A 19234-nucleotide genomic window follows, 5' to 3' on the forward strand; every position below is an offset into this window, starting at 1 on the left:
GATCTTTGGGAAGGCCGAGACGTAGATGGGGGGATAATATTAAAATGGATTTGAGGGAGGTGGGATATGATGATAGAGACTGGATTAATCTTGCACAGGATAGGAATGATGTGAGGGGGGCAATGTACCTCCGAGTTCCTTAAAAGCCGTAAGTAATAACATAATATTTATAATTGAAAATATCAAGGTGGGCAAAAGCGGACGTTGAAAACCATTCCAAACTGGTATAGTACTGGTAACAAAAACAGTTGATTCTCAAGAAAGTTGTCATAATAAAGCGAACTTCAAATATCTTATGCTAGATAGATCCATGCAGGATGCATTAGAAAATTTATTTTCTACTCTCCGTTCCATAAATCCAATCCCGGATGCAAAATAATTCAAAACTGCATTACGATTTCTCAGTTTTTCTCATAAACGGAGCATGAAAATTACGCAGTTTGCGATTCTGAACAATTAGTTGAGTTTCTAGGTACAGATGTAAGTAATGCCGAAACAGTAAGGTCCAGTGAAGATGAATGTGAAGTAAAGGAAATTGATATAGGCTAAATTGTAATTTAACTGAAAACAGAAATATTGACTTGAGTGAACAACAAGCTCTTTACTACTTGTTGAGATCAGTTTTGTTCAAAATAAAACAAAATAAGTTATAGGCATATAGTATTTGTGAAAACTGTTTTTCATCTCTAATAGTAATAACTGATAACAGGGATAAATCTATGAATTTTATTAGCACATTAGTCACTCTCAAGTCTTACAAGGAAATGTCACTTTTATACCCTTGTAAATCTGTGATTGATATAATTCTAAATGTAGAAAAATGTGTAACATTGGTAGAAAATGAGTTGACACTAAAGGATTTGAAGTCTTTAATTATTAACACTTCAACTCATAAGTTGTCTACTTGTCACAATATTTTTGAAAAAGTCTTATCACTGTATTTTAGAACAAGACTGTATTTATTGTTATGAAAATTGTCTGTTATAGCAAATGCACAACAACAATCTGCTAAATGGTGGCAGTCTAAGTGTTGGTACGAGAACTGCATAGAAAATTGCTGATGTTATCCCTATTGAAATGGACATAACATAAATAATAAAGTGTTATCTCTAATCAGTCATTTCACTATGGCAATAATGTTTATTAATCCTAGTCTCCTGTATTCAATAAACCTCAACAACATGTATGATATCGCCTTGAATGACCTTCCTTCTAGCATTACTGCTTATGCTTCTGTGCCGAGTAAGGAGTAAATATGGCTGCCGCCGCCGAGAATGCGGTACTCTCTAATATACACTGCTCTGACTTCTTCTGGTTTTCAGATCGCTCTACAGGTGGCCCTCCAAAGTTGCTGGCTCTCTCTCATCCGGCCTCCATGGATTGTATTCAAGTGTTGATGGATAGCTTCTGCAACGGAACCCGGGGCAGACCTTCTCGGGGGAGGACTTCCACCTCGGACCCTTAAGGGAGCCTTCGGGGGGGGGGGTTGCCGAAGCAGGAATGGTACAATGACTCTGTTGGCTATAGGGACCAGTTCTTAAGGGGGTCAAGTGGTTAGGTCAGTGATTGTAAAGGATCCGTGGGCACGCAACTCATCCCATATCGGGGAGTGTACAATAGACCTCACGTCGTAGTGCGTGGGATGTTCCCTCCCTCCTAAATAAAGTTAAGAAGTAGGTTGAAAGTTAGAGCTTGGATTCTACATGACAGTATTCTACTCATTCAGTTGATTGAGCGATTTGTTAGTAGATCGGTGGCTCATTTGTTTATCAGTTGGTCAGTCAATCAATCACTTAATAACTTGATCAATCAGTTAATCGGTCGATCAGTTAGCTGGTCAGTCATTTCATAAATCAATAGATCACGCAGTTGATGAATCAATGGCCAGCCAGATTTTGACTCCATCGGTCAGTCTGTTAGCCAGTCAATTCGTTCGTCCAATCAATGAGTTATATGATTAGTCTGCCATTCAAGCCGTTCATCAGTTGGTCAACCAGACAGTTTAACGATCAGTGAGCCAGTTGATCAATCAATCAGTCTGACAGTTTGTTAGCTGCTCGATCAGAGAGTTGATCAACCATTCTTTCAGTCAAACAGGTAACTGATCAATCTGTTAGCCAACCTGTTGATCAGTCGGTCAACCAGCCAGCTGATCGATCAGTGAGCCAGTAGATTAATCAGTCAGTCCAACAGTTTGTTAGCTGTTCGGTGAGACAGTTGATCCACCATTCTTTCAGTCAATCAGTTAACTTATCAGTCAGCCAACCCATTGATAAGTCGGTTTAGCAGGCAGTTGATCGATTAGTGAACCAGTAGATTAGATAGTCAGTTCGACAGTTTGTCAGCTGCTCGATCAACCATACTTTCAGTCAATCAGTTAATTGATCAGTCTGTCAGCCAAGCTGTTGATCAGTCAGTCAATCAGCTATTTTAACGATCAGTCAGCCATTTGATCAATCAATCAGTCCGACAGTTTGTCACCTGCTCGGTCAGACAGTTGATCACCAATTCTTTTAGTCAATCAGTTAACTGATCAGTCTGTTACCCAAGCCGTTGATTAGTCAGTCAACCAGCCAACCAGCCAGTTTAACGATCAGTCAGCCAGTTGATCAGTCATACTGTCAGTTTGTCACCTACTCGATCAGCTACTTGATTAATTATTAGTTCAGTGAATCAGTTAGCTGATTAATCTGTCATTCAAGTGGTTGATTAGTCGTTAAACCAGCTAGTTGACTGATCAGTCAGTCAGTTGTTCAATCAGTCAATTTGTCAGCCACTCTGTCAGCCAGTTGATGAGTTAGGAGGTCAGTCAGTTCATGAGTCTGTCAGTCAATTGGTTGGTCAGACAGTTGATTAGTCAGATAATCAGCCAGTTCATCAATGAATAGATCAGCCAGACGATCAGTCAATTGGTCAATCAGTTGACTGGTTGGTCAGCCGGTGACTAGGTCATCCTGTTCAGTCAGTTAACAGTCAATCAGTCAGCCTGTTGTTCAGTCTGTCTGTCGGTCCTTATATATTAATAAGTTGTTCTATGCACTGAGTTCCACTTTAGCAGAAATAAAAATGTATATAAGTATGTGAGTATGTCTCTAACTTTATGACACTGAATAGCCTAGGTATAGAGACAATAAAATCGAATTAATTTTCTGTTTGAAATTATTCACTGAGTTGGTACTTATATTTTGTTATAAAATTACAGACGAACATCTATATCTCTTCCTGCACAGCTGTGAGCGAAGTTTAGCAAGGACTAAAGCTACAATAGAACAATACTACACACTCAGAACACACACACCAGACTTATTTGGTAACAGAGATCCATCAGGGCCTGATGTTAAATCGCAATTTGGTATCAGGTACGTATCTTCAATTTTATTGTGATCTCATTCAAGAAGTCTCTAGTTGCTCCATGTCACAATGATATGGTTTTATCATTGTTGGTAGACTTTATCTTAATGCAATAAATATCAGTAACTAAAATGTATAATGTAAACTAATCAAAATAAATAAACAAAAATATATAAAACGCATGTACGAAAATCAACATTACCGGTACTTGTTAGATGTGAATTAATGTAAACATATTAAGTTAATTTAGTTAATATGAATTTAAAAAATATTCTTGGAAAAATAAAATTAAAGCAAATAGATTTAGCCTACATTAATGTATGAAACATAGGACAACAAAGTACTTTCAGTTATATAATTTTTTCTGTGTATTTTTCAGTCGTAAAAAATGAATGGCAAAAGAAAAAATGCCCTCATAAGTGGATGAAAAGATTATAGAGAAACAGGAACTCAGCAACAGGAATATCGATCCAGTTGCTCGCAGGTTTCAGTTATGCAAATAGCATGTCGTTAGTGAACTGCCGGAAGAGTTATAACCTTTTAAAGTTCATCTATAGCAGGCCTGCTCAAGGTTGCGCTCTCCGAGCCGGCTCACAGCTCATGAGCGGAATGCAGATATTAGCTGCGCTCTATATAATGGTGGACTGGAAGAAGGGGTGATCTCGTACAAAATATACACAAAAGGAAGTACAATTACCAGTGTTCATGAAATGAATTCCCGTTCAGTGTTTGCAAAACTATCTTGGACTATTATTAATTAATAAAGAAATATTTATTTTACAAAAATAATATAAATTCTATAGCTATTTAAATGTACAATATCATTTTGTTATATTTTTATTCATCAGTACATCAAAACGAGGTTTTATGCTGTTGGCAGCTGAAAGGAACAGTAGCCTACTGATCGTAATGAAACATCAGTTACAGATGTTCGATGTCTGCCTTTATTAAAGTTGATTATAGAAAACAGTTGCTCACAAATATAAATGTTGAGCCAAACGTAGCAATCATTTTCACAGCCAGCCTGTGCAGTCGTGGATATTATTACTAATGTTTAGTTTTGTAAGACTCAACCAGGCTAGTAGTATTATTCAAATGATCTTTAGCCCTTAGGTCACATTGAAGATCAATAAGTTCGAGCTGTAAATCGTTAAATGTTAAATGTTATGTTCCGTCTTTTATATTCCTCCATACTGTACTGTAGCAGTAGGTAAGCAACGTGAAACAGTTACTGAGAATAGGCCTACACACTGCACTCCACTAGATAACTGAATGATCGTTTCCCTCTCCTCTACCTATAGCAAGTCTATGTCATTCTAATTTATCTTACTCTCCGTTTCGGCGAGCGGTAAACATGACTCTCCCACACCGAAGGAGCACGCGCGCTCGTTGAGCGCTGTTTGTGCAGGTATGATCTATAGCATCGTAAACCAACTCGCTAGCACGCCGTGTTACTTCTGTGTGCACTGTGTTCACGGCGCAGGATCTGCGTTGGCGTGGAGCGCAGTGGCGGCCTGCTTGTCTCTGTAATCTGTAGTTGCGTTTACTATTAGACTATAGATGATCGAAGAGTAAAGAAGAATACATCATGCTCTTTGATAAACACTATTCATTATTCCGCTTGTGCCAACACTAAATTATAGGCTAAACAAATAAATGCAAATAGCCTACATTATAGAAATACAAATAATGCATTGTACCAATATAACTAAATACAACTTAATTGTAGCATATACTTGCAACATATTTTTAAGTGTAGTTAGTTACATAAGAACGAAACAATACATTGTCAGTGAAAGTTAGCAATTTACAAATGAAACTCCTACATACTGTATTTTATACATTGGACATGTTAAAAATTGTAAACGAAACATATTGACAAATACAACGATAATACTGGAAAGATGGTTTCAAATTAAAGTGATATCAATTGTGCAATGGATTCATATCTCAATTAAGAGTCTGACACTTTCATGTTTACTCGGTACATGCTCTTGCTTTTTGACATCTTTTGGTTTATACGATATGAACTATATTTGGACATAATGAAACACAACTTTGAACCCTTAATGCACACTTTAAGTTATGATCACTGAGGTTGGCTCTTTCATAGCCTTTGTTACGTTTCATAGTTGAAAATAAAACTTCAGACACATAGGCCGAACCAAACATTGAAATTAAAGATGCCTCATGCCTATGGAGACGAGGGAATCTTAACTTACGAAATCGGCTGTAAAAGTCTAGCAAACTACGTCTGTTCCTGTAACTATCAGCCAACTCAATGCAACATTTCAAGTTGATTAGTTCCTTTGGGACATCTTTGGGAGTATCATCAATATTCATGCTAAACAGTGTAGCAAATAGATCGAAATCCATCTTTAGGTGACTCAAATCTTGAAATCTGTCTTCAAAGCCATTCATAAGAAAACAACTGGAGATGTTCAACATAACATCCCATTCTAAGAAATCAGAGTCCCCGACCACACGTGCCAATCTGAGAAAATGATCAGGATCGCCATTGGACAGTTGACGTTCCCATAATGACAGCATATTTTTGAAAGCTTGACTACTACAGAACATATCTTTGATCAATTTATATTTTCCATCTCTGCAACAAGTTCTCCACTCATTTCGAGGAACAAATTTATCTCTTCCAATAATTCGAAAAGTCTACACAGAACTTTGCTACATTCCATGAAGTATGTTGCTTCCCATTCAGGATTAAAGTTGTTTGTTGGCGTCAAAGGCCTTCACTGTAACAGGTTTCTTTCCATGACGAACAGGCATCAATCAACGAGACACCACTATTACCGAGAAGATACTGAATGTGTCCACTTCTCCGCTCACACTGAGCCCGCACCGTGCTCAATGCCTGCACATAGCCCGCGTGCAGCCAGTTGGTTGTCAGTGCCTAGCCTCCAAGTAACTAGAAGCCTACTCACTAGTAACATCCTTATGTAAACAGTGTCGGCGCTATGATGCAAGATTTCTCCGCTTGAAGCACCACAAGCAAACCTCATTTCACGAAGACCTCTTATGGAAGCAGAGTAGAAGATGACACGTTTGCGAATTATTCTTCTTTACCACTACGAGTCCATCTGATTCTTGACGTCGAGAATTATAGTTCATGTCATAATCTTTATTCTACAATGATAAGAAAATTGCTTTGTTCATATTGTTATATTACAATTATAAATATTGCAATGAAGAGACGAAGTGCGCGGATTGTCCACTGGGCCTAATTAATAGGAATTGTTTTAACACTTTTTCTGGAGAGCTTCTTCTCTGAATTTTCCTTTCTCTTTGCAACTTAGTCCCTACGAAACTGGTCAGTCAAATTGTTGGTGAAATTAGTTATATATGGTCGCAGGAATTTTTGCAATATTAATTTGCTCAATATCTCTGAATGAACATCTTTACCACACTGCAAAACCGGATTACGGCTCATATAGGGCAGTGACATATATCTGACAGTGTACACAATATTCTTGGTTGACCAATCATTGATTTCAGAGCCTCATTAACTACACGTTCCATTCTTGTAAGGAGCATTACGAATATGGGTTTCGGATATCGTAAACCACCTCTATCTTTACCCTTTATTAGGGCCATTATTGGAGAAGGAGATTGTGCACTACTGACTCTGTTCACACAGTCGTCGCAATGTATATTTTCTTTGACGACACATACCAAATATCCTCCGATATAAGCAGCAACAGCAGTTGTCATTGAAACAGAAGGCAATTCTGTTGGTTCTATTTCTATATGTTTCAGTTGTGCAAGCATTTCTGAATTTAACATTGAAACATAGACATCCTGGATTTCCTTGTTTACTGACTTACGTGTGGATGGCATCCAACTACTACAGGCGGAATCAGGTCTTACATTTCGAGAAAATGATGAACTAACAAGGCCAGTTACTAAAATTTTGTGGAGCGCCTGAGTAACACTTGCTGCGTTTGTTTGATTGTTACTGCCTGCAAGCTGCCTGATACAACTAAACAGACTTTCTATTTCGTCAGAAGAAAATTTCCGTGTCAGTACAAAATGGAAACCATTCTGTAGAAGGTACTTAATGTACTCAACAGCAGATTTGGTTGTGAGACAAGCTGCTTGAAAAGTTTCACTGCTAATGAACTCGGCCTTTCTAGTTACTGACTTCTCCCACCATTCCAAATACGGTATGAAGTCATTTTCCAACCAGAAGAGTCTTACGTCATCAACCGAAAAAAAAATTATTGCATCATCGTTCCTTTTGTGTACATACTGGTGAGTGTTTTTCACATTTAAAATGGTAAACCATTTGTTTACCATTTTCAGGAACTCGATTGTTCCTTCTGCATTTTTAAATTCGGAAATTCCGAATTCAAGTCCATGCTCCTTCAAAAATTCAAGAGCAGAAATTATATCTGTAGAGGATATATCTACTGCCCTACTGACGTGCATTTTCTCGAAATTAGGAGAATACACATGCTTGAGTGTAAGGCGCCTAACTAATTTCAAGTTTTTTCTCTCTGCAGTTCGTAGAGCCTCCTAACAAACCAGCCAGTGACAGGTTTCCCACAATTACTCATCTCTCTTTTTACGTCCAGTAAAGCATTTCTCAGATTCTTCAGGATATACATTGGTCATATGACAGAAAAACGTGACGAGAACTGTCCAGTGGGTGTGGCACTACAGGTTAGGGGGCGTTACCACCTGACGGAATCCGGAACAACTTTACATTTGTGGCATGGTTGTCTGCTACAATTGGTAAAACAACAAGCAATGCATGCTCAACTTTTTCAATTACTTTAATTGTCAGTTGATGCAGCTCCTCTGCTTTCACGTCTTTTGTGAAAAAATAAGCAACTGGTATCTTGAAATGGGAAGCTAAGCCAACAAACACAAAACACAACAATTTTGTTGCAATCACTTTTCCCAAGCCAAGGTTATTTTCAAGCCCATTCATTGAAACGAGTCCCAGAACTTCATCTGTCGCTTTACAATAATTGAGCGTGGTTGTATAGCCATTTCGTCTAATATAATGGAGCCACATATATTTATTCCTTACGAACATTTTGCTTCCGCGTGTAGCCTCTTTTCAATTAGACTCGACACCATTATACCAGTAGTACTCTTTAAAGTAGATTTTGATGGCAAGGTTAATATATGTGCATTTTTTACAAATTTATATCCTTCCGGTGAATTGCTTTGCCACAAAATACAATATCTTATAGTTGCGTCGCTCCAGCGAGGTTTAATATGTGAGAAGACTCTCAGCTGCTCCAATAAAAACATTGCCTTAATATTTTCTTCTTCACTTGCACTTTCAATTTTATTGGTGTTATAGTAAGCAACCTTTTCTTCTAATTCTCTAACTCTGTCTTTGAGGTTCTTCTGCTCTTTTTGTAGTTCAGATATCTTTTGTTTCGCACGCTGACGACACCTTTGCAGCATTTATAGTTTCCTATTTTGCAATGAAATACTGCGCCCATTTATCTTTAAAATTGTTTGAACTCCAATGTCATTTTTAAGCTGATGTGAAGTATGGCTGTATTGGCAGGATTCGTTACTCATATTTCCATGATCTTTATCAAGATTATCACGGTTATTAGATTTTAAACATTTTGTTTCAGCGCTTACGATTACTCTTCTCGGTTCATTTAATTTAATTCTTTTACTTGGAGGATAATCTTGAAAAACACTAGGAAGTGCTTTGGGCTTCAATTTCTTTATCTTCACACCAGTTTTATAGTCCGTGACAGGAAAATGATTACTGCCTACCACAGAATGATCATTAGGCTGCCATAATTTATCCTTTGTATTACCTACAAAAGAGATAAAATGAAAACCACTTAGGTAGGAACTGAATATAAAAGTTTGAAATATTTCTTTCAGGAATGTACATACCTTGTCTCCTTATTGTTTTTGTATGTGAGGTTGTCTTGCAGCGCCTCTATCGGTTGCTTTTAGGACGAGCGAGCCGACAAGTGTTTATTACTAGTGAGAGGGCTTTAAATCTCTTTGGAGGCTAAGGTCAATAATCTATAGTCATGAGGAAGATGGAAGGATATTTGAGGAAAGAAGTGATATGAAATATATGAAGCTGAGGAATATGGAAAACCTCGGTAAAAATTTTCGTCCTTCAAACTTTGGTATCATTCCAGTCAACGTCGAGGATAGAACCAGAAGCCCACGTTGTATTAGTGTGCTACCGGAGAGGTCAAATAAAAGGGCTAATTTAACAATTAAGATGAATGTGTAACACAAAATACGAACAGTTCACAATACATACCTTTAATAATTTAGATCACCTGTATCACTTCAAATTTAATAACTTACAAATACCACTAAATCGTTGCAATTTGAAACTCACAACAGACTCTAATAGAAAGCGTATCAAAATAGCCATTCAAACTACAATAAAGAGGCTTGAGAATATTTAACTTTGTTTTTGATTCCGCAATTAAGTTTAATCGTTTTCGTCTTGCTATCTTGCAACGCATTAATGTCCCTTTTTGCTGAACATTAGTACATATAATAAAACAGACTTTAACTAAAGTTTATATACAGGGTGATTTAGATCACACGTAACAGTAATTTATTAGGAAACTAATGAATTACAATTTTTGAGACAAAATATTTGTAACTGAAGTAAATGCGAACTTTCACTTGAGCTTTATTTCATTAATCAGTCCTAAAAGGAAGTAGGGTCAGTGGCGTATCACTTCAAAATTTCGGGGTCAAAAAGGGTACCATTTAATAGAGCTCTTCAAAACAAACAACTTTCATAGGAAAGATTTTTATTAATCCCCACTCTTTCAATGAGAAAACGACGAAAAGACAATGGGTGATTCAGACCACCCGTAAATCATTTGTTTCGGAAACTAATGCTTTACAATTTTCGAGACAAAATATTTGTAACTGAAGCACATGTGAACTTTCACTTTCATCAATCAGCCCTAGCAGGAAGTAGAGTCAGTGGCGTATCACTTTAAAATTTCAAATGGGAGTCGGTGTCAAATAGGGTACCATTTGATAGAGCTCTTCAAAACAAACAACTTTCATAGGAAACGTTTTTATCAGTAAATACTACTTTGTCATTGGAAGAAACGTACAAAAAGGCAATGCCATCAATATTGAAAAATGTTACAGGACGAAGATATAAAAAAAAACACAATTAATGTTGACAGATGTTACTGAAAGATTTGACAATGTCATTAATTTTTACAAATGTTCAAACTGTCTACCGTTCTGAGTAACACATACCCGTACTCTTCTTCTAATACTATCAGTGATTCCTAACACTTAGGCATGGTCAAGTGACTGGCTGGTCTCCCGGATTCGCTGTTTCATGTCATCTCTTGTTGTGGGACGATCTTGATAGACGATGTTTTTTGATCGTCCCCAAAGATAGAAATCCAAAGGGTTCAAGTCAGGAGATCGTGCTGGCCATGTCACAGGACCGCATCTCTCAAGGCATCACCCAGAAAAGAAGTGATATGTTGCGTCACGTGCCACCAAAGTGAAATGGGCTAGGCAACCATGCTTCTGCAGCCACATTATTGGTTGTGTTGCCAGTGGCACGTTTTCCGAAAGCTGGTTGAGGATGTTCTTCAGGAAGTTAGCCTACAGGACACCATTCAGAGCACCTTCAAAGAATGATTCGGTGTCCGAAGATGCCACACCAGACATTGACACTCCACTTATGCTGGTTGTCCACTTCTCTCAGTCAGAAAGGCTTAACTTGAGACCATTAGTGAGCATTATGGATATTGACATCCCCATTGCTCTTCAATGTCGCTTCATCTGTTCAAAGAATACTGCGATGAAACCGGTGGTTTTTGCCTGACAACCAATTGCAGAAAACCACACGACTCTACAAATCTTCTCCTTCAAGCTGCTGGTGCATATTGATATGGTAAGGATCATATTTACTGCCATTCAAAACCCCTCACACCGTTTTCTGACTAATGCTAGATTTCTTAGCAATTCTCCTGGTCGAGTCGTGAGGATTGACAAGAACGACAGCATTGATATCAGCTGATCTCTTGTTTTGCACAGGTCGTCTGATACGTATATTTTGAATATGGTTAGGTTGCAGCTGTCCAGTTGCTTGTACACGAGCAGCAAGACGCCTGAAACATTACAAGATTGACGATCACATTGCGGGTAACACTCTGTGTACAGACGCTTGGCAGCCCAGAAGTTTCTACGAGATTCGCCCATCAACAAATCAAAATCTTCCTGATTTGTGTAAACCATCATTGTTTGTAGTATATAGGAGGTATTTATAATCACTCTTAACTTTTAGGTACCTGAACTTATTTTATTAGGCAGAAAAGTAATTGCAAAACTTGAAAAATGTACATACAGTAATTATGTATGTACATAGAAAACAAAACACTTCCTTCTTATTGTACATTATTGGGCAGGGCCACTTGAGCTTATTACCTGACCAAGTGCAGTGTACATGTAAACCTGGCCGTACGTACTGTAGACATTGTATTGCGGTAAGTAAAAGAAACACTGCTAAGCGAGCAAAGGGGAATGGGTAGTTTACTTGTATTTACCCCTTGACGGTGCTGCCGGCCAGCAGGTCTACACTCAGCCAGGTAATTGTACGTGTGTATTATGTCGACAATAAATGAACTGATCTTGTTTACATTTTCTTCTTGTAACATTTCTCAATATTAATGGAATTGTCTTTTCGTACGTTTTCTCATTGAAAGAATAGGAATCAATAAAAATGTTTCCCATGAATAGTTCTATCAAAGGTAATCTACTCTGTATTTGACAGGGACTCCTATTTGAAAATTTAAAATGATACGTTATTGACCGTACTTCCTGTTAGGCTTATTGATGAAATCAAGCTCAAGTGAAAGTTCACATGTAATGCTTTAATTACAAATAATTTTGTCTCGAAAATTTTAATGCACTAGTTTCTAAAATAAATGACTGTTACGGATGGTCTGAATCATTCTGTATAAACCGAGAGAGGTCCAAACCTGTGGAGTAACGTCTAGCGCGTCTGGCCGCGAAACCATGTGGCATGGGTTCGATTCCCGGTCGGGGCAAGTTACTTGGTTGAGGTTTTTTCCAGGGTTTTCCCTCAAATCATTATGAGCAAATGCCTGATAGCCTTTGGTGTTGGACTCTGGAATCATTTAGCTGGTATTATCTCCGTCATCTCATTTAGATGCTAAATAACCTAGGATGTTTATAAAGCGTCGTAAAGTAACCTACTAAATTAAAAATTAAACTGGGAGAAAAAATCTCAAGGTATTTAGGCCTATCATGAAGAGAATTTTATAGTTACCTAAACTCTAGAAAGTTAACAACAAGAATGACAGGAAATACAAGTAAGTTTACATTTTGATGTCCTGGGATGAGTTAAATAAATTAATTTAAAGTAGACATTAAGTTTTAGTACCTGTTTAAGTTGTCAAAGTGGACATTCACAATACAAAGATGCACATAAAATTAACTTCAGTAATTTCATGGAATTTACGAAGCCATGGGACGGACGTTGCTAAATGGAAGTAAAAGAGGAACTCTATTAAAATTCTACACCGCAAGCCTTACAGTTTATTCTCACGATATGAATCGGAATGCTGGATCTTAACAGATGCATGTGGACTTGAGGTCAGCAGTCGACTGGCCCAGCCTTAGCCCTTCATGGGCTGTTGTGCCACTTGAGATTAGTTGTGTCGACGAAATGAAGTGGGAGGAATTATACAAAGTGCGGCAGAGAAATCGGACGATTTTCAAATGGAAATACAGTGATTCAGTAGTTATATCTATTAGAACAAATCTATTACTGTCAAAAAAACTGGCTATGTATGCCATTTTGTTGACATACATTTAGATTGTCTTGAAAATTATGTCCTTCAAATGGTGTCCATCTCTCTCTATGCACTCTTCAAGTCCTTCCCTGAAGTTGCGTGTCGCTCTTTCCAACATTTCGTCATCAATGTTGGCTATTTCCTGGGCAATGGCAATCTTCAGGTCATCAGTTGTTTGGGGCCTGTTTACGTACACTTTGGTCTTTAGGTAACCCGACATAAAGTAGTCGCAGAAGGTAAGGTCAGGCGAGCGGGCAGGCCAGGGAATGATGTTCCCTGGAAACATGCGGCGCACAACTGTCATTGAATTTTCTGCAGTATGAGCCGTGGCACCATCTTGCTGAAACCATACAATTTGTCTATCAATCTCACGTAGACGCCTACACATTTCTGGTTGAAGAAATGTCCTCAGCATTTCGACGTAGCATTCACTATTCACTGTCACAGTGTTCCCGTTCTCCTCAAAAAAATACGGGCCTATGACACAGTATCTAGACACAGCACACGAAACTGTAACCTTTGCACAGTGAAGCGAACGCTTGTGTACTTCGTTAAGATTTTCTGGGGCCCAGTATCTAAAGTTCTCCTTATTAACCTAACCATTTAAATGGAAATGTGCCTCGTCACTCATGGACATAAGAACTTCTTCAGCCAAAATTTCCACCATTCTCTCAGCGAATGTCCTGCGTTGGACATAGTTTTCCTCATTCAATTGCTGAATAATCATAAGTTTATCTGGATGAAACTTAAGATCTGGGTATAATCCAATAAACTGTTGCCAAGGCGAACTGTCATGGCAGACGCGCGCAAGGCTACTACGTAAATCAAATTAAGCATGTATGCATGGGAGCCAACACTACACTCCTTACCGATAGCGATGAGAGAAAAGCTGCCATCATGTATTTGAAAAGGTAATAAGTTGTAACTGTATTAAATCGTGGACGTAGTTTACAGACAGAACACCAGAGTCGCAATGTCACTATGCTTTCATCTCAAGATACCCGTACGGCAAAGAACTGTACAACAAACAAATTATTACCCGGGTTCGAACCCCGAATAAATGCAATTCCAAAAAATATGTACCAGTATGACAGATATGCAAATTGTTGCAAAACCAGATCATATAATCCCCAATGACAGGAAAGGAAATACACTGAGAGCACATAGAGTGGACTGAGAGGACAGAGAATGGACTGAAAGAACAGAGCGTAGACTGAGAGGACATAAAGTGGACTAAGAATTCAGACAGGGGAATATGAGTACAGAGAGAGTACTGGTTTGACTGTGAGTGAACTGAGAGGAAGCAGATGGGACTGAGAGGACAGAGTGGACTGAGTGCACATAGAGTGGACTGAGAGGACAGAGAGAGGACTCCAAGCTCAGAGAGGGGACTCAGTGGGCAGAAAATGGACTCAGAGGACAGAGTGGACTGAGAGGAACCATATTGGACTAAGATGAGAGAGAGAGAGTGGACAGAGAAGAAAGAGTAGACTGACAGGACTTAGAGTGGACTGAGAGGACATAGAGTAGAGTGACAATTCAGAGAGTGAACTAGTGGGACTGTGAGCGGACAGAGAAGAACCAGATAGGACTGAGAGGAGAGAGAGAGTGGGCTCAGAGCACATAGAGTGGACTAAGAGCACATAGAGTGGACTGAGAGGACATAGAGTGGACTGAGAGCATATAGAGTGGATTTAGAGCACATAGAGTGGACTGAGAGGATATAGAGTGGACTAAGAGGACATAGAGTGGACTGAGAGGACATAGAGTGGACTAGGAGGACATAGAGTGGACTAAAAGGACATAGAGTGGACTAAGAGGACAGAGAGTGGACTGAAAGGATATAGAATGGACTAAGAGTACATGGAGTGGCCTGAGACAACATTGAGTGGACTGAAAGAACATAGAGTGGACTCAGATGACAGAGAATGGACTAAGAGCACATAGAACAGACTGAGAGAACAGAGAGTGGACTGAGAGCACATAGAGGGGACTGAGAGGACATAGAGAGGACTAAGAGGACATAGAGTGGACTAAGAATTCAGACAGTGGAATATAAGTACAGACAGTGGACTGGGAGAACAGAGAGAGGCCTGGTTGGACTGTGAGTGGACTGAGAGAACCAGATAGGACAGAGATGAGAGAGAGTCGACTGAGAGGACACAGAGTGGACTGAGAGCACATACAGTTGACTGAGAGGACAAAGAGTGGACTGACAGGACATTGAGCGGACATAGAGCACATAGAGAGGACTGAGAGGACAAAGAGTGGACTTAGAGCACATAGAGTGGACTTAGAGCACATAGAGTTGACTGAGAGGACATAGAGTGGACTGAGAGCATATAGAGTGGATTTAGAGCACATAGAGTGGACTGAGAGGACACAGAGTGGACTAAGAGGACATAGAGTGGACTGAGAGGACATAGAGTGGACTAAGCGGACAGAGTGGACTAAGAGGACAGAGAGTGGACTAAGAGGACATAGAGTGGACTAAGAGGACATGGAGTGGACTGAGAGCACACAGAGTGGACTGAGATGACAGAGAATGGACAGAGAGCACATAGAGTGGACTGAGAGAACTGAGAGTGGACTGAGAGCACATAGAGTGGACTGAGAAAACATAGAGTGGACTTAGAGCACATAGAGTGGACTGAGAGGACAGAGAGTGGCCTTAGAGCACAAAGAGTGGACTGAGAGAACAGACAGTGGACTGAAAGGATATAGAGTGGACATAGAGGACATGAAGTGGACTGAGAGTACATAGAGTGGGCTGAGAGCACATAGAGTGGACTGAGATGACAGAATGGACTGAGAGTACATAGAGTGGACTGAGAAAACAGAGAGTGGACTGAGATCACATAGAGTGGACATAGAGCACATAGAGTCGACTTAGAGCACATTGAGTGGACTGAGAGGACATAGAGTGGACTTAGATTACGGAGAGTAGACTGAGAGTACAGAGAGTGGACTGAGAGGACATAGAATGGACTTAAAGCACACAGAGTGGACAGAGAGGACAGAGAGTAGACTGAGAGGACATTGAGTGGACTTAGAGCACATAGAGTGGACTTACACGACAGAGAGTGGACTGAGAAGACAGAGTGAACTGAGAGGACAGAGTGGACTGAGAGGACATAGAGTGGACTTAGAGGACAGAGAGTTGACTGAGAGTGGACTGACAAGACAGAGAGTGGACTGAGAGCACATAGAGTGGACTGAAAGGATATAGAGTGGACTAAGAGCACATAGAGAGGACTGAGAGGACAGAGAGCGGAATTGAGAGGACATAGAGTGGTGTAAGGGGTAATAGAGTGGACTTAGAGGACATAGAGTGGACTGAGAAGATGGAGTGGACTAAGAGGACATAGAGTGGACTGAGAAGACAGGGAGTGGACTGAGAGGACATAGAGTGGACTGAGAGGACATAGAGTGGACTGAGAAGACGGAATGGACTAAGAAACGCATAGAGTGGACTGAGAAGACAGGGAGTGGACTGAGAGGACATAGAGTGAACTGAGAAGACAGGGAGTGGACTGAGAAGACATAGAGTAGACTAAGAGGACATAGAGTGGACTGAGAAGACAGGGAGTGGACTGAGACGACATAGAGTGGACTGAGAATACAGTGATTGGACTGAGAGTACATAGAGTGGATTGAGAAGACAGCGAGTGGACTCAAAGGTCATAGAGTGGACTGAGAAGGCAGGGAGTGGACTGAGAGGACATAGAGTGGACTGAGAAGACAGGGATTGGACTGAGAGGATTTAGAGTGGACTAAGTAGACGGGGAGTCGACTGGGAGGACATGGAGTGGACTGAGGGGACATAAAGTGGACTGAGAAGACATGGAGTGAACTGAGAAAACACAGAGTGGACTGAGAGGACATAGAGTGGACTGAGAACACAGGGAGGGGACTGAGAGGACAGAGTGGACTGAGAAGACAGGGAGTGGACTCAGAGGACATAGAGTGGACTCAGGAGACAGGGAGTGGACTGAGAGGACATAGAGTGGACAGAGAAGACAGGGAATGGACTGAGAGAATATAGAGTGGACTGAGATGACAGGGAGTGGTCTGAGAGAAGATAGAGTGGACTGAGAAGACAGGCAGTGGACTAAGAGGACATAGAGTGGACTGAGAAGACAGGGACTGGACTGAGAGGACATAGAATGGACTGAGAAAACAGGGAGTGGACTGAGAGGACGTAGAGTCGACTGAGAAGACAGGGAGTAGACTGAGAGGACATAGATTGGACTGAGAGTACATAGAGTGGACTGAGAAGACGGGGAGTGGACTCAAAGGACATAGAGTGGACTGCGAGGACATAGAGTGGACTGAGAAGACAGGGAGTGGACTCAAAGGACAGAGAGTGGACTGAGAAGACAGGGAGTGGAGTGAGAGGACATAGAGTGGACTGAGAAGACAGGGAGAGGACTGCGAGGACATAGAGTGGACTGAGAAGACAGGGAGTGGACTGAGAGGACATAGAGTGGACTGAGAGGACATAGAGTGGACTGAGAGGACATAGAGTGGACTGAGAAGACAGGCAGTGGACTAAGAGGACATGGATTGGACTGAGAAGTCAGGGAGTGGACTGAGTGGACATAGAGAGGACTGAGAAAGCAGGGAGTGGACTGAGAAGACAGGGAGTGGACTCAAAGGACATAGAGTGGACTGAGAAGACAAGGAGTGGACAGGGAGGACATAGAGTGGACTGAGAAGACAAGGAGTGGACTGAGAGGACATAGAGTGGACTGAGAAGACGGCGAGAGGACTGCGAGGACATAGAGTGGACTAAAGGGACATAGAGTGGACTGAGAAGACAGGCAGTGGACTAAGAGGAAATGGATTGGACTGAGAAATCAGGGAGTGGACTGAGAGAACATAGAGTGGACTCAGATGACAGAGAATGGACTGAGAGCACATAGAACAGACTGAGAACAGAGAGTGGACTGAGAGCACATAGAGGGGACTGAGAGGACATAGAGAGGACTAAGAGGACATAGAGTGGACTAAGAATTCAGACAGTGGTATATAAGTACAGACAGTGGACTGGGAGAACAGAGAGAGGCCTGTCTGGACTGTGAGTGGACTGAGAGAACCAGATAGGACAGAGATGAGAGAGAGTCGACTGAGAGGACACAGAGTGGACTGAGAGGACATAGAGTGGACGTAGAGCACACAGAGTGGACAAAGAGGACAGAGAGTAGACTGAGAGGACATAGAGTGGACATAGAGCACATAGAGTGGACTTAGACGACAGAGAGCGGACCGAGAGGACGGAGAGTGGACTGAGAGGATAGAGAGTGGACAGAGAGCACAGAGAGTAGACTGAGATGACATAGAGTGGACGTATAGGACAGAGAGTTGACTGAGAGTGGACTGAGAGGACATAGAGTGGACTTAGAGCACATAGATTGGACTGAGAGGACATAGAGTGGACTGAGAGCATATAGAGTGGATTTAGAGCACATAGAGTTAACCGAGAGGACATAGAGTGGACAAAGAGGACATAGAGTGGACTAAGGGGACATAGAGAGGACTGAGAGGACAGAGAGTGGACTGAAAGAATTTAGAATGGACTATGAGTACATGTAGTGGCCTGAGACTACATTGAGTGGACTGAGAGCACATAGAGTGGACTCAGATGACAGAGAATGGACTGAGAGCACATATAGTGGACTGAGAGTACAGAGAGTGGACTGAGTGCACATAGAGTGGACTGAGAGGACATAGAGTGGACTTAGAGCACATAGAGTGGACTAAGAAGGCAGAGAGTGGACTTAGAGCCCATAGAGTGAACTGGGAGTACAGAGAGCACATAGAGTGGTCTGAGAGGACAGAGAGTGGACTGAGAGCACATACAGTGGACTGAGAGAACATAGAGTGGACTGATACCATATAGAGTGGATTGAGAGCACATAGAGTGGACTAAGAGGACAAAGAGTGGACTGAGAGGACAGAGAGTGGTGTCAGAGCACATAGAGTGGACTCAGAACACATAGAGTGGACCGAGAGAACATAGAGTGGACTGAGACCACATAGAGTGGACTGGGAGC

At 40.8% G+C, this 19234-nt stretch overlaps 1 protein-coding gene and 1 long non-coding RNA gene across 8 annotated transcripts in view; one reads left to right on the top strand and one right to left on the bottom strand.

Moving 5' to 3' along the window:
• LOC138698156 (alpha-tocopherol transfer protein-like) overlaps positions 1 to 19234 on the top strand; it is a 251949-nt gene that overhangs the window by 154118 nt on the left and 78597 nt on the right. For all 7 annotated transcript variants that reach the window (XM_069823902.1, XM_069823903.1, XM_069823904.1 and 4 more), the window contains one exon: positions 3203 to 3359. In XM_069823902.1, coding sequence (XP_069680003.1) covers positions 3203 to 3359 — 157 coding nt within the window. The remainder of the gene's footprint in view (positions 1 to 3202; positions 3360 to 19234) is intronic.
• Positions 1 to 19234, bottom strand: part of LOC138698159 (uncharacterized) — an 87695-nt gene that overhangs the window by 16563 nt on the left and 51898 nt on the right. The gene's annotated exons all lie outside the window — the stretch shown is intronic.

This window comes from Periplaneta americana, chromosome 4, assembly GCF_040183065.1.
Source record: "Periplaneta americana isolate PAMFEO1 chromosome 4, P.americana_PAMFEO1_priV1, whole genome shotgun sequence".
Taxonomy (NCBI): domain Eukaryota; kingdom Metazoa; phylum Arthropoda; class Insecta; order Blattodea; family Blattidae; genus Periplaneta; species Periplaneta americana.